The sequence below is a fragment of the Corella eumyota genome, chromosome 6 (genome assembly GCF_963082875.1).
Source record: "Corella eumyota chromosome 6, kaCorEumy4.1, whole genome shotgun sequence".
In the NCBI taxonomy this organism is placed as follows: Eukaryota; Metazoa; Chordata; class Ascidiacea; order Phlebobranchia; family Corellidae; genus Corella; species Corella eumyota.
In genome coordinates, this window is record NC_137495.1 from 10701188 (window position 1) to 10715338 (window position 14151).

The 14151-nt window shown below is 32.6% G+C and overlaps 1 protein-coding gene across 1 annotated transcript; it reads left to right on the forward strand.

Annotated features, from left to right (window-relative positions):
- Positions 1 to 5862: 5862 nt before the first annotated feature.
- On the forward strand, positions 5863 to 7152 carry LOC145755831 (uncharacterized). The gene is made up of 3 exons (XM_082572072.1): positions 5863 to 6067; positions 6155 to 6960; positions 7015 to 7152. Exons 1-3 carry the CDS (start codon positions 5863 to 5865, stop codon positions 7150 to 7152), a joined length of 1149 nt encoding a protein of 382 aa, XP_082428198.1.
- The last annotated feature ends 6999 nt before the right edge of the window (positions 7153 to 14151 follow it).

Here is a 14151-nt window from a genome sequence, read left to right on the forward strand (position 1 = left end):
GTTAAAAATATTTGAGAATCACCTAGCAAACAAAGGTTAGTAACGTGTTAGCTAATTTTTATAATATTGTGTTAAGCTTAATATGAATTTTATTATGTGCAATTTCATTACAAATCGTAAAATCGCAACGAATATTAAGCCTGAAAAACACCCAATAAACAATGTTTTAAATATCTATAAAGGTTGAATAATCACTAATAGTTATTTTAAACGTAAATTTAGGCCACTTTGGTAAATTATGACGTAACAATGGCAAAAGCTTAGTTTTTAAATAGGTTATGTAGACCTTTTTTGCGCTTTAAAGTTTTAAAATATTTTGACGTGAATATGTTTTAGTAAAAGGTTATAGAAAATAGGTAAGAATTACCTTAACGACAGACAAATAAAACGTAGGCTAGTCAGCGTGTATATGATTTTGTTGGGAAATGGGATCCTGAGGTTGAAAAAGAAATAGGAATGGAATCCTGAGGTTGAAAAAGAAAGGTTAAATGAAGACGAAAATTCAGGTTTTATATGATTTAAAGTAACTTTAATATTAAGAGATTTTACTTATAAGTTATATTTGTAATTTTAACTTGACCCAAAATACTTTTTACATAATTTAAAGTTTATTTATAGAAAGTATTTACATATATATATAGTTAATTATAAAATGATTTATCAAGCTAGTTAATTTTTAATAATTATTTCTTTACATATTATCTTATTTATAGTGTTTAAAATAAAATTACAGATGAGGAGCAGATAGGTATAAAGAAAAGCAACAGTGGGGGCAGAGAGACAGTCATCGTTGAAATTTTTTTTGAAGATGATGAGTTGAGTACTGCTTTAACTGATGGCAAAGGGGTAAGTATTGCTTCAACTGATGATCAAGGGGTAAGTAATGTCACTTTTAATTGTGACCAGGTAAGTAGAAACAGATTTTAGATAATTAACTGCCCTCCTTTATACTTGTTTCCAGCCTACAGATTTTGCCAAGCATGTTAGTGATGCTATCCATGATGATGTGCTGTGCCTGGCTCCGGCTGAGAATAATGCTCCACTCATGGCTATCCGAAACGAGGCTTTGGCTTCTCCATCAATTTTCTGTGATGGGAGTAAACACTTATAAAGAGGAGCGACCTCAGAAAATTGGGATTGGTGCCTATTGTAATCGTCAGCTCTTTTCTTATAATAATATATTTTCTAGTGACCCAACTTACATTTTTTATTTACAGTATGTTAAATAGATAACTGAGTTGATGTCTGCAATTTCCATTGCTATGAGAAAAAATAGGTCGCCTTTGTTATCTACTATTACTCCTAAAATATTGCTTAATCAAGAATCTTTAAGAAATATATTTAGGAATGATGAAGGTTACAAATTTATGAAAACTGTAGGATTAAATTTATTTTCAGGTAGTTTTAAATATTTATACAGTTTTTTAACAACTTTTTAAAAAAATAAAAAAATATAAAAAAAAAAAGTAAATAAAAAATAAATAAGTAACATTTTTTAATGTTTTAAAGATATTTTTATTATATTTTAAAAGGTGACCGCCGTTGGAAGGAGATTGTCCAAAGCATTTGCAAGCAATTAAATATGGAGTACAAGGAGGACTTTAGTTGGTCTGAGTACTGTCAGTTGATTGCAAGCAACCCTGTGATGGCTGCGAGGATGTTTAATCGACGAATAAAATGCTTCTTTCATGATTTGTTGATAAACAAATCAAATCCAGTGGGAGAAGTTGTTGATTATTTTTACAGGGTAGAGTTTCAGGCGAGAGGTTGGCCACACATTCATGCTTTGCTGTGGATCAAGGATGCTCCTGTGTTTAAACATGATGATCCTGAAACCATCAGTGCGTTCATTGATCAACATATAACTTGTAAGATTTGTAGCGGTCTCCGTCGACCCAATCGGAAGGTTTTATTTTTAAGATAAGGACAGTTAATTGTTTTTCTCAACTAGCTAATTGCTCGTCTGCTGGTTAGGAATTCTTAAATTAACCACGCAGGTGAATTCACTGTATAATTATATTATACGGCAATTTCTTATAAAGTCGAATTCAAATTTCATTAACGGTAAATCAAAAACGTAAAATTCCAAAATCCAAAATACAACTACTTTGTAGAAAGGCATAAGATAACTTATTTTGAAAAAGAATAACAAAGAATCGAATCCCATGTCAAAAGCAAACCACAGATTTTAAAAACAAGTTTAAGATTAAAAGACATATCAAAATAGGAGTTAATATAAGGTTTTGATGAAATCAAGAAATGATAACAAAAATAATTCCCACCAAATGTGAAATAGTTAAATTTAATTGTTTTTAATGTGAATGAAAGGTTAGCTTATGCACAATAAGCTACATCATCCCAGCTAAAGGAGAGCCCGGGGTAACAAAAATGAAAAAAAATACACACGATATAAGCATAAAGAAAAATACAATCTACTAATTATTTTTTAAAAGTGAAGAAAAAATATACAGTGTCATATTTTTTATTTGATTTTTAACATTTTTATTTAATTTTTTTGGTAGTAGAAAACATTACAATAGCAATAACACATACGAATACGAGCGACACCATATAATACGAAGTAAAGCTTAAGCGGTAATGGCAAAAAATATAATGTTCCTTACATACTCTCAGATAATTTTGAGCGAATTACCTGATCCCTAACATGTTTTGCCCCCCTTTCTGACCGCTTACGCCTCTGGTGTGTGCGATTTTGGGTTTCAAGAGGGGTTTTAGGTTTTAAATTTGGGTTTAATTTTTCATTAATCTTGGTTCGGAATAGGGTAAAGAGGGCCTTTATATAGTACAGGGTTAGAAAAATAGTCAAAAGCTGGGAAAGAACGAAAATGATGAAAAGTAAAACGGTTAAGATTGGGTTGGTAATGGACGAAATTGCCCTAAGAAGGCCAGAAGTTAAAACCGAGGTAAATTCGCTAGAAAGGTAATCCAAATCTGCATCATGTACATAGGTATCCGTTCCTTTAATAAGACGAGTAACTTTTTCATTAGCGATGGTTGATTGAGTGATCTGTGAGAGCATACTTTGTACGTCTTCCAAGTTCATTTCAGTATCCGGATATTCACCTTGGATTTTAACATAATCGTGGAAATCAGTATGAAGAGGATCAATACGAGATAACGATGGGGTAAATTTGATGAAAAGTTAGCAAAATTAGAGTTAACAACGTGAGTAGACTGGTCTAAGTTAGATAGGGAAAAGGTAGATGCCATAGTGGGGTTATGAGGCTGGTCAGCGGTCAAAAATAAATTACCCTGCGATAACGCGTTGCCCCACCTAACATTCTTATTGCCATTACCACCTAAGTCAATATCATTACCAGAAGAATCAGAATCAACATTATCACACACAGACACAACCCTCTTATCAGACCGATTACGTTTAGAAAATAACGAGGGTAACATATTCGTTAAAAACAATAAAATTATACACTAAATAAAACACCAAAATGTATCTTAATAAAAACAAAAAAAAAGGGTACTTATTGTTCGTTGACGAAGATCTTCTTGTTGGTATGGTCAACACGGGTTTGCTGGTATAAGACAGTAAATCCACGAAACGGTGAGATATAGTCCAAAATTTTGCGATGTTCACAGCGTGAGTCAGGTGCTACAAGTCCTGATTGTTAGAATTCTCACACTTTAATCACAGAGGGCAGTCACCAATTTGTAGCGGTCTCCGTCGACCCAATCGGAAGGTTTTATTTTTAAGATAAGGACAGTTAATTGTTTTTCTCAACTAGCTAATTGCTCGTCTGCTGGTTAGGAATTCTTAAATTAACCACGCAGGTGAATTCACTGTATAATTATATTATACGGCAATTTCTTATAAAGTCGAATTCAAATTTCATTAACGGTAAATCAAAAACGTAAAATTCCAAAATACAACTCATTTGTAGAAAGGCATAAGATAACTTATTTTGAAAAAGAATAACAAAGAATCGAATCCCATGTCAAAAGCAAACCACAGATTTTAAAAACAAGTTTAAGATTAAAAGACATATCAAAATAGGAGTTAATATAAGGTTTTGATGAAATCAAGAAATGATAACAGAAATAATTCCCACCAAATGTGAAATAGTTAAATTTAATTGTTTTTAATGTGAATGAAAGGTTAGCTTATGCACAATAAGCTACAGATTCCTGATCTAGAGGTCGATCCAAAGCTTTATGAGATGGTCACTTCAACAAAGACCCATAGCAAGAGACACACCCGATCCTGTAGAAAGAAAAACAAAACTTGTCGTTTTAATTTCCCTCGTAAAATATCTAATCGCATTTTTATATCTTAACCTAAAAACACAGCAAACAAATTAGAGGATGCTAAAAAAAGTATTACTTCTCATTTTGGAAGCTATCAAAGAGCTAAATGAGAATAATATTTTTTCTGCATCTGAAATTTTTAAGTTTGCTTGTATATCCCAAAATGAATTTGAAGACGCTGTTAATACTTTAGGTACACGAAACCAGGTTGTTTTAAAACGCAATTCGGAAGAGATGTGGATAAATCCTTACAACCCAAATTTACTTCACGCATGGAATGCAAATATGGACATCCAATATGTTTTAGATCCATACAGGTATTATAATAAACACAGTTTTTTTAATTTTTTTATGTGCTATAAAGTGACATTTGGTCTAAACAATATTCGATGTAGAAATCATAATTAATTTAAATTTTACAGTTGTGTTATGTACATTCTATCCTACATCACTAAAAAAGAAAGGAAGGTTGGAATGTTCATTAAACAAGCACAGAAGGAGGCGCGTAAAGGAAATTTGGATGCGATGAAAGAACTAAAGTTACTTACTAATGTCTATCTTAGTCATCGAGAAGTGTCAGTGATGGAAGCGATCTATCGTGTTCGGGGTTTACCATTGAAATCGTGTACCAGAGATGTTGTTTTTATACCTGTGGATGCCGACAGTACCCGGTAAGTTTTGTATAGTCTTAAAAACATGAAAATAAAAAAAGTTTTAAATACTGATTTATTATCATTTTTTATATTTATATAATTTAAAGTTTAATCAGAATTTCAATATTAAATTAGTGCTTTTTGTTAATTCAAGTGTAAAATATTAGGTTTAAAAGATGCAATATTATTGTTTTTTATTGGTTAAAAAACTAAATGAGCTTTGGTTTTAAACTTCTCTTTTATTTTAAGGATTTCTTTACCATTGTCGGTATTACAATCGCAAGCGGAAGATGGCGTTGAAAATATGTGAATGACGAGTTTAATGGATCTTAATCGACCTGATTTGCAACAATTCCAGAATCTCTGTTTGGCAGAATTTTGTTCTAAGTATAGATTAATTTATAGTGATTCGAGCGATGGAGCAGATGAAGGAGATGTGTCAGGGTATTCTGTGTTTCAATTAAAAAATGACAGTGGTCGTATTAAGAAAAGGTAAGGTAAATTTTTTTATATTGTAATGTGTTATTATTAAATATTTTTAAAATAATATTTTCATGTTAAAATATCAACCCTTGGTTTTAAAATAGTTGTTTTTTTCTTGTCGTATGTAAAGTATTTTTGTTACATTTTAAATACATCAACATTTGTTTATTTGTATATTTAGTATGGGACGGTCTGCAGTGATTAAACACTGTAAGCTCAATAAAGAACGGGACGGTGATCAATATTTTGAAAGAATCTTGCGATTGTACTTTCCTCATCATAATATAAAAAACTCATGCCTGGTTACAGCACTTACGAAGATTTTTACGAAAACGGAGAAATTTTCACAACAGATTCTGTTTTGAGGGTGAAGGATATCATAATTATTAACATGGCGGACTTCACAAGCCACATCGAAGAATAATTGGAAACAGCGGCAGAATCGATGGATCCAGAAGATTTGGAAGATGCTTGGGCGAACTTAGTACCCCAAACTGAATCTGAGCGACTGGAATCGAAAGGCTTAAAAAAATCTGACATTGTCGATAGTGAAGAAGAGGTGCCAGCTGAACTATCTGTTGTGAAAAATCGTCCAACTTCTCAAATTTTTGAATGCGTAAGTGCTCAACCATCTATAGCTTATGCTGAAGGTATGAAAATGATTCCAACTTTGAATGATAATCAACATGCCATATTTAACTATGTGCGTCTTTGGTGTTTAAAATAATTACATAAAGAATCATATAAACCTTTAAGACTCTTTTTGACTGGTGGGGCTGGAACTAGAAAAAGCCATGTAATTCACTGTATTTTCTTTGAAATGCAACGTGTTTTTCAACGAGCAGCCGATTCTCCAGATAGTATTTCTGTATTATTGGTTGCTCCGGCAGGTGTTTCTGCTTTTGCCATAGGGGGTCAAACTATCCATCATGCTTTTCGCATCAGTCCAGGAATGAGGCTAAATCACATGAAAGGTCTTACCGAAGAAACGGCAAACACACTACGATCACAATATCAAAATCTCAAACTTTTAATTATTGATGAAATTTCAATGGTCAGCAAGGAAATGTTAGGTGTAATAAGTGAACGTCTCAATCAAATTCTCCGACCAAATTTAAAAAATACTTCTTTTGGAAATGTTGGTGTGATTGCAGTAGGTGACTTTCATCAGCTTCCTCCTGTCAAAGCTCGTGCTTTGTATGATGTTGATCCTGGCTCCCTTCTCTCTGAACACTGGCTTGATTTCAAAGTTCACCATCTTGATGAAATTGTAAGGCAGAAAGGTGACCAACAATTTGCGACAATGTTTAATAGACTTAGAGTCAAAGTTGATACAATCATTCAAAAATCAGACAATGACTTACTTCAATCCAAAATTTTAAATGAAGATTCTAATTTTAGTGATAATATTTTGCACATATTTGGCACTAATCGTGAAGTTAATATGCACAATTCCAAAATTATTAAAAAACTGGACAATCTTTACGATTTAAAAGCTGTTGACATTTCAAAAAATTTGAGCGGAAGAACCTCTATTGAACCTGTAAATTTTAATTATCCTGCTTAAGCTTATCAAAAAACTATAATCTTTAATGAGGTTATTCAAGTTGCAGTAGGATGTCGTGTTATGATCTTGGTGAACATTGACGTAGCTGATGGTATCTGTAATGGCTGTATTGGAACTGTAAGGTGCATCATTGAGGGTGAAAAACCACATCTCTGCCAACCGATTTGATCTGGGACCAAAACCTACAGCAGATACCAGTTTCCAATACGTCTATGTTATGCCTGCACTGTTCATAAAATCCAAGGAATGACACTCAAAAAATATTTATTATGTTTTGTTTAGCTTTAAACCATGTTTTATTTTAATTAAAAATTTAATAAATTAACATACGAGCTTAACGAATTTGGAATGACAACAACTGTTACGTCAAAAGCAATTCGTTTTGAAAATCATAATCATTGGTGCATGTCTAAGAGAGAGAGAGAGATAGAAGGATCAATAAGAAAAAGGTTTGGGGTTGGACCAGGTCTTTCTAACCGTTCGTGATTTATCGTTATAATTATTTTGATTGTTTTTTAGTTTAATTTGATTTGACTCCTTTTACCGACTCCATTTTTATTATGATTATCTGGTTTAGTATTTTGATTAAGTTATATTTATAAACGACGACGGTTACAGTAATACTATTGTTGTTATACGGCAAAACATTTACACGGTTTGATTATAAAAGTTAGACTAACGTTACGGTTCTGACGTTCTACGTACAGGTTACGTGACTAATTCTCGTTTTTGTTTGGAGTTGACGCCTGTTGTAACAAGAATAATTGTTATATGTGTCCGGTCAATGACTCTATAGCTTGAACTTAGAATTAATTGTAATAGGGTTATTAGAAGTGATTCTACAAAGTATTCATGTTTAATGTAAGATAAACATAAAAATTGTATCAACAGGAAATTCCACCTTGCTTGGGTCATGATATTTTGAAGGTGGTGTTAGTTATGATCTGGTATTGTTTATTAACTACTTTATAATTAAAAAGTGTTTACCTATATATTATTAAAATAATTTAAATACTGTAGTAAAGATGCATCATCCAAACCATGAATTATTTCTTCCTCAAGCATGAGACTGGAGGTCAAGCTGCTGAAAATTAGAGTCTCAAAACTTTTTCCATTAATTATGTTAAATAGAAACTTAAAATAAAATAACGATAAGGTATGGAAACTCTATCTAACTTTGAAAGAAATCGTGGAATTGGTTTGTAGTCATAAAATTTCATTTCGACAAATACTAGGATGCAGTTGTTGTTCGTGATTATGTGGATCGTCGCAAAAAAACATTTTCCATCTGTGAATTTTAGACCTAAACACCACTATTTATTACATTATGCTGCTCTTGTATTTCAATTTGGGCCCCTTATAAAATGGTGGACCATGCGCCCCCCCAGCAAACATTATATTTTAAAAGATGTGCTAGAAATTGTTAAAATATAACTTATACTACTGTGTTCATTTCTGTATGAGGGCAGGGGTTCTAAAGCCCAAATAAAATATTCGAAGTGTTCCAGTTTGTTTGTCAGATTTTACTTCCAAATATAAGAAGTTATTTATGGAAAAAGGAATAAATGAAGCCAACTTCAAGTGTTTAAATAAAAGGTAATGTAGAGTTTATATAAAGTGTTTTGGGTGCAATTCTTGTAGGGTCACCATTTGTATAGTTAATTGTTACTTTAGTTTGATTGACAGTTTATTTTTGTTGTTGATTTATTTAAGCTACTTCGTTAAACCTTACTAATTAATTAGCTAATTTAGACTACTTAATTGTATGTTAACAGTTACACTTTTACCAGTGAAACGGCGTAAACTTGGCGATACATGATTAGAAATGCGAATAATCGCAAAGATAACTATAGTTTTAACACATAATTTTTATCCGACTGAATATTAAGCAAAACAAATTAAATATATATAGGCGATTTAATGACTCAAATTAGGGAAACAAGTAACGTGTCACGCGATATAAAATGAATTTTTTTGATTGACAGCACATTTTGGAGCTTGTCCATAAACACATTATTCGAGTTCTCGTGAAGCTTAATTCTTCCTGGTGCGTCAGAGCAATGATCATATAGATACGCAACTTTTTTTTTTCATTGTTAAACTCTTTTATTCTCTTGTAAGAGGAGAAATAAATCGCACGTCTGCCATGTCACGCTTCAATGAAGGACAAAAACATTGATGCTTTAGTATAGGGTTACGCACAGCAAAAAACATACAAACACACTTTTTTTGTAAATACAGCCAGCTTTTGCCAATAATTGCAATATTACCAAAAGTAGAGACACACTATAGTTAAAGTAGATTATTTATAATTTTATAAAAGTTAATAACCTGTAAGGTATGTGGGCTAGTTAGTTGTCCTGCTACCTTCACCAAGCCTATCATGCAACGGAGGTTTATTTGTTAGAGCAGGACAGAGGCTCTTCCTTGTAATCAAGGCCATGAAAATATTTGTACAATTATGTTTTTTCTTTTTTTAGGGATTTTCTCAGAAGAAGTAGAGCCACCCTCCCAATCTGTGCGGTGTTTTACATTTGACCCCTTAAGTGCTTTAACATTTTTTTTTGTACTATTATATTTTTAAATTGGGAATATTCTTTGAAACCTGGCATTTCATTACACCTTCCCAGCTGTCGCATATGACCAAAATAAGCCTCCAAAGGATCTTGATTAATTCGTTTTGTTATGACATATGTGTCAGGTGGACTTGAATCAAAAACAAATCTAATAAGTTCTACCATTGCTTTTGTGGACATAACTAAACCGGTATATGTTTGTGCACTCAAAAATTGTTTAGCCTTTTCTAATGCAGTTTGCCCTGTCAAATTACTTTTCCATTCAGCAAGTTGGACTAAAAAGTGATCAAGAAGCCAGTGTAGCCTTGGATCGTCCGGTGAACGATATGGGTTATGATCTTGGTTATATGATTTGTTAATTCGGGTGTTCATTAAATCAAACCATTTATTCATCAGGTCTGCAAACCATGCACTTCTTGCCATCTCATCACCACCTCGACTAATCATCAGGTTTGCCACAGTGCGTGAAAGTAGTTGCGCAGCATAGCAAACTCGCATTTTGGCATAACTCTTCAAAGAGAAATGAGCGTCTGTCAATTTACAACATCGCAAATCTTTGGACTTAAAAAGATAAGGAACTTTGCAGAAATGTTCCCAAAGAATGCGGTGATTATTAACGGTTAGCAGTCTTGTACCTCCATATTTACTGGACCGGACATTATTGCATGCTGTTTTTAAAAGATGTGGCGGATCACTTATTAAAAAAATTGGAATTTCCGGCTTAAAAATATTCACACATTTATAAGGAACTTCCAAATTCAAGTTATTTAAATTTTTGAACATACTTCTGTTGGATGAAGATCAGCCACTAAAGCCAGAACATCAAACTGGCAATCAGTTTTCTGACGCCTTAATATCATTACAAGTAAAAAAGGCGAATGGACGAGAAAAGCTACAACAAATTGATCTTACATAAAATTGTAAAACATGTGATGCAGGTTGTTCTGTTGCATCATGACGACCAGAACCCAGATCCACAAACCCAATCATAGAATCACTTGAATGGTCATATACAATGCTTTCTTTAACTAAATTAAATATTTGCATAAAATAGGTGTTATGATTTGGTTTAATTATATAAAAGGGGTTTCGTCCTTAAATGGACTAAAGTTTTAAAGTGTATTAATTTAATTTAGTAAAGCCTTATGCTGAAGCTCAGAATGAACATGTTGCTGAATCCCAGGAGCAGATTTAAAAGCAGTGCAGATTTCTGCACAGTTGAGTATTTAAATTTTAAGCAACTATAAAAATGGTTTTATCAAGCATATACATTAACGTTTTAGCATGCTAAATCCTACAATGTTTGCACCTATACTCAAAGTGCGAGAACTGGGTAAGCGCAAAATTTTACTATCTCTAAACTCTTCGTATGCTGTTCTACTTTTGGCGGCAAGGCTTAAACAGAACCTAGTGCAGAAAGTAAGTTTAGTAGAGAAATGTAATACATCTTATTATGGCTTGGTACAATAAAACATTTTTTTTAATTTTAAAAATATACACTAAAACAAAATATACTTATTATTACAGTAAAGTTTTAAAACATTTTTCCAGCATACTTAATGATTTCAGGATGGTATCGTTCTCCGTTTTTGCACATATTGTTTAACCTTTGCTGCTTGTTCCAAAAGAGCGTGTTAAAGGTACTAACTTCACCCTTCTTAAAAGCTAAGTTAAATTTGGGGTAGTTAATATTTTCGATAATTTATTTATTCGATAAATTTATCACATACACTTGAATAAATTGACTAAAAAACTATATATTTACCAGATTCCATTATTAGTTTTAGATCTGAAGCAATATCCTCTTCAACCTCAACCTGGTTTGGTTGCTGAAGAAGCTTTTCCACTTGAGATTTTAAGGTTTCTATTCTATTATCAAGATATTAAACGCAAATTTATATTTATGTTTCATTTTATGTAATCAGAAAAATTCCCACTAAATAAATAGCCTAAAAATCAAGCAACTGTAAATAGCTATATATACTTCAGTGTTTAAATATCAATGAATCCTTACTGATAATCCTTTTCCCTAACTGAAGCTCCAATACGTGTTGGAAGATTAAAACTCGGTCTTATACTTTACCAGGTGTATCCTTTTTTAAATCTAAATAAACATTTTTTTGGTTTTCCTTTTTAAGATTATAGAAATCTTGAAAACTACAATTTTTGCAAATTTCATTTCTATTTCCACCTTCAATGAACATCATGCAGTTTGAGGCCCTATGTAATAATACTTGAATTACCTCTATACAATTTGCCTCTAGCTAAATAGGTAAATTGTGATTTTGAAACTTAGTACTAATATTGTTTTTTTGCTATTGTAGAAACTAAAGGACAAAAGGATAAGGAAGGTGAATGAGGATCAGACATCTTAGTAGTATAATGAGGTATACCAGGTGGATGGTCATTCGAACAACCTTTACATATTTGAAATTTTCCAACCTCATCAAATAACTCTGGTACTGCCATTTCCTTAACTGCAAGCTTACGCAGTGGACTATCTAAGGAGGCACCCCATCTATAATAACTGGCAGATATATCTAAATTTTTTAACACCACTATTTGATAATGCAGCTGATCATAGCCATACTCAGCCCTTTTACATGGGCGCTGAAATGCGTTCCGAATCAGTTTCACGAAGCCGTTTAAAACGAGAATTAGCAAACCGTGACGAACGCACAAAAGCGGCATATTTACATGGGCGCTTTGCAAACGCGTTTCATATAGTTCAATACGATTTAAACAATGGATAGTGACATGTATGCTTTATTTTGCTTCATGGCTTTGAGTTTTAAATATTCTAGACTGAGAAAAAACAGAAAATTTGAGCATTTATGTTTTAACATAAAAGATAGGCAAAGCAGAACCAGGGTTAGGTATTGGCACCTAGCTAGAATCATACGTAGAGGAGGAAATAATAAAAGAATATGGATGCGCAACAGGTACGTTTAGACGTTGTGATGTTAATTTTTGTACAAATAATATTTTTGTCAAAATGTAGAAACAGTATGCTAAAGTGTAATGTGTGTTTAATATTAGGTCTGCCGATTGGTGGGAGAATGTTGTGCCAACGTTTACTGACGCACAATGGGTTACTAACTTTAGGATGAAGCCCTTCACCTTTAAACCAATAGTGGAAAAGATTTTGGTTGATATGAAGCCGGGTAGGCTGAAATTTAACACAACACAACATTTGCATAGATATTTAGCTACTATTTTGCTTTATGAAAGTTGTATTTTAATACAGATGATAGAGCAGTTCGGTCGCCAATACCAACTGACAAACGAATTGCGATAGCAATTTACAAACTTGCATCTGCTGCAGAATATCGTACGGTCGGAAACTTGTTTGGTGTTAGTGCCCCTTCAGTTTACAACTGTTTAAAAATGTAATTGATTTTTTTAACATTACTAATATCATCCGTTGGTTAAAGCAACTTTTGTTACACCAAGCTAAAACTTTTCTTGTGTTTATTCATTACAATTTTTATTGTTCAGGTTTTGTGCTGCAATTAACAGAAAGTTGAGAGATTACATTTACTGGCCTGAGGAAGAAGAGGCTAAACAAATAGCTCAAAGGATTCAAGCTCGAAATTATTTTCCTCAGGTAAAAAACCTTAAATGTTTTTAAAAAAAAAAATTGTTTTTTTTTTTTTATTAAAAAAATGTATTAATTTTTTAGGTTATGGGTAGTATCGATGGATCCCACATTTCTGTTACAGCACCAAATGATGGAAAAAAGGACTTTACCAACCGCAAAGGGTGGGACTCATTGGTGCTACAAGCAGTTGTTGATGACAAATGCTGGTAAGTTAAATTGCAAATGTATTTGCTAAAGCGCTCTTTCAGAGATTTTTAAAAAAGATATCATTTTTTAGCTTTCGCGATATTAGCATAAGAATGCCTGGAAGCTCTCATGATGCCTTAGCTTTCAGGGAGTCAGGGTTGTACAAATTTCAACATAAACTACCAAAGGTTGGTTGTTTAATGCAATTTTAAAATAATGTTTCATTTACATAAAAAATTAATATACAAATTGTTGCAGTGTCCCATAAACATTGAAGGAGTCGAGGTGCCCTTGCTTATTTTGGGTGATCCTGCATACCCTTTACTTCCATGGCTGATTAAGCCTTTTATTGGTCAAAACCTTACCGAAGAAAAGGAATCATTTAACTGCTATCACAGCTCGGTGCGAATAGCTGTGGAGAATAGCTTCGGAAGGTTAAAAGCACGGTGGAGAATAATTGGGAAAAAAATTGATACCAACATTAAGTTTGCTAAGGCAATTATATCAGCGTGTTGCATATTGCACAATATTTGTGAAGCACAAAACACCAATTACAACCCTGAGTGAGCAAACTACTTCTCAAGTCCAGCCAGCTACAAGGCCTTGTACAGTTCTTGATTCAGAAGGTACAATGTGTAGAAATGCTTTATTAAACTATGTAACTGCAAATTTACCACTTCGCCAGTCCAGTATTCGTTAAAGTATATATATATAAATAAAATAAATAATCCAATTGAACACTAAATTTTATTAAAAAAGATTTAAAAAAATTGTATTCTTCGGCAAGGTAGTTTAAAATAAAAA

Excerpts from the sequence above, each read along its gene's own strand:
- LOC145755831 (XM_082572072.1), top strand. The coding sequence starts at position 5,863 with ATGGATCCAGAAGATTTGGAAGATGCTTGGGCGAACTTAGTACCCCAA. Across the intron at positions 6,068-6,154 it reads ATCTATAGCTTATGCTGAAG|AATCATATAAACCTTTAAGA; the intron begins GTATGAAAATGA and ends AATTACATAAAG. Across the intron at positions 6,961-7,014 it reads GAAGAACCTCTATTGAACCT|GTTATTCAAGTTGCAGTAGG; the intron begins GTAAATTTTAAT and ends ATCTTTAATGAG.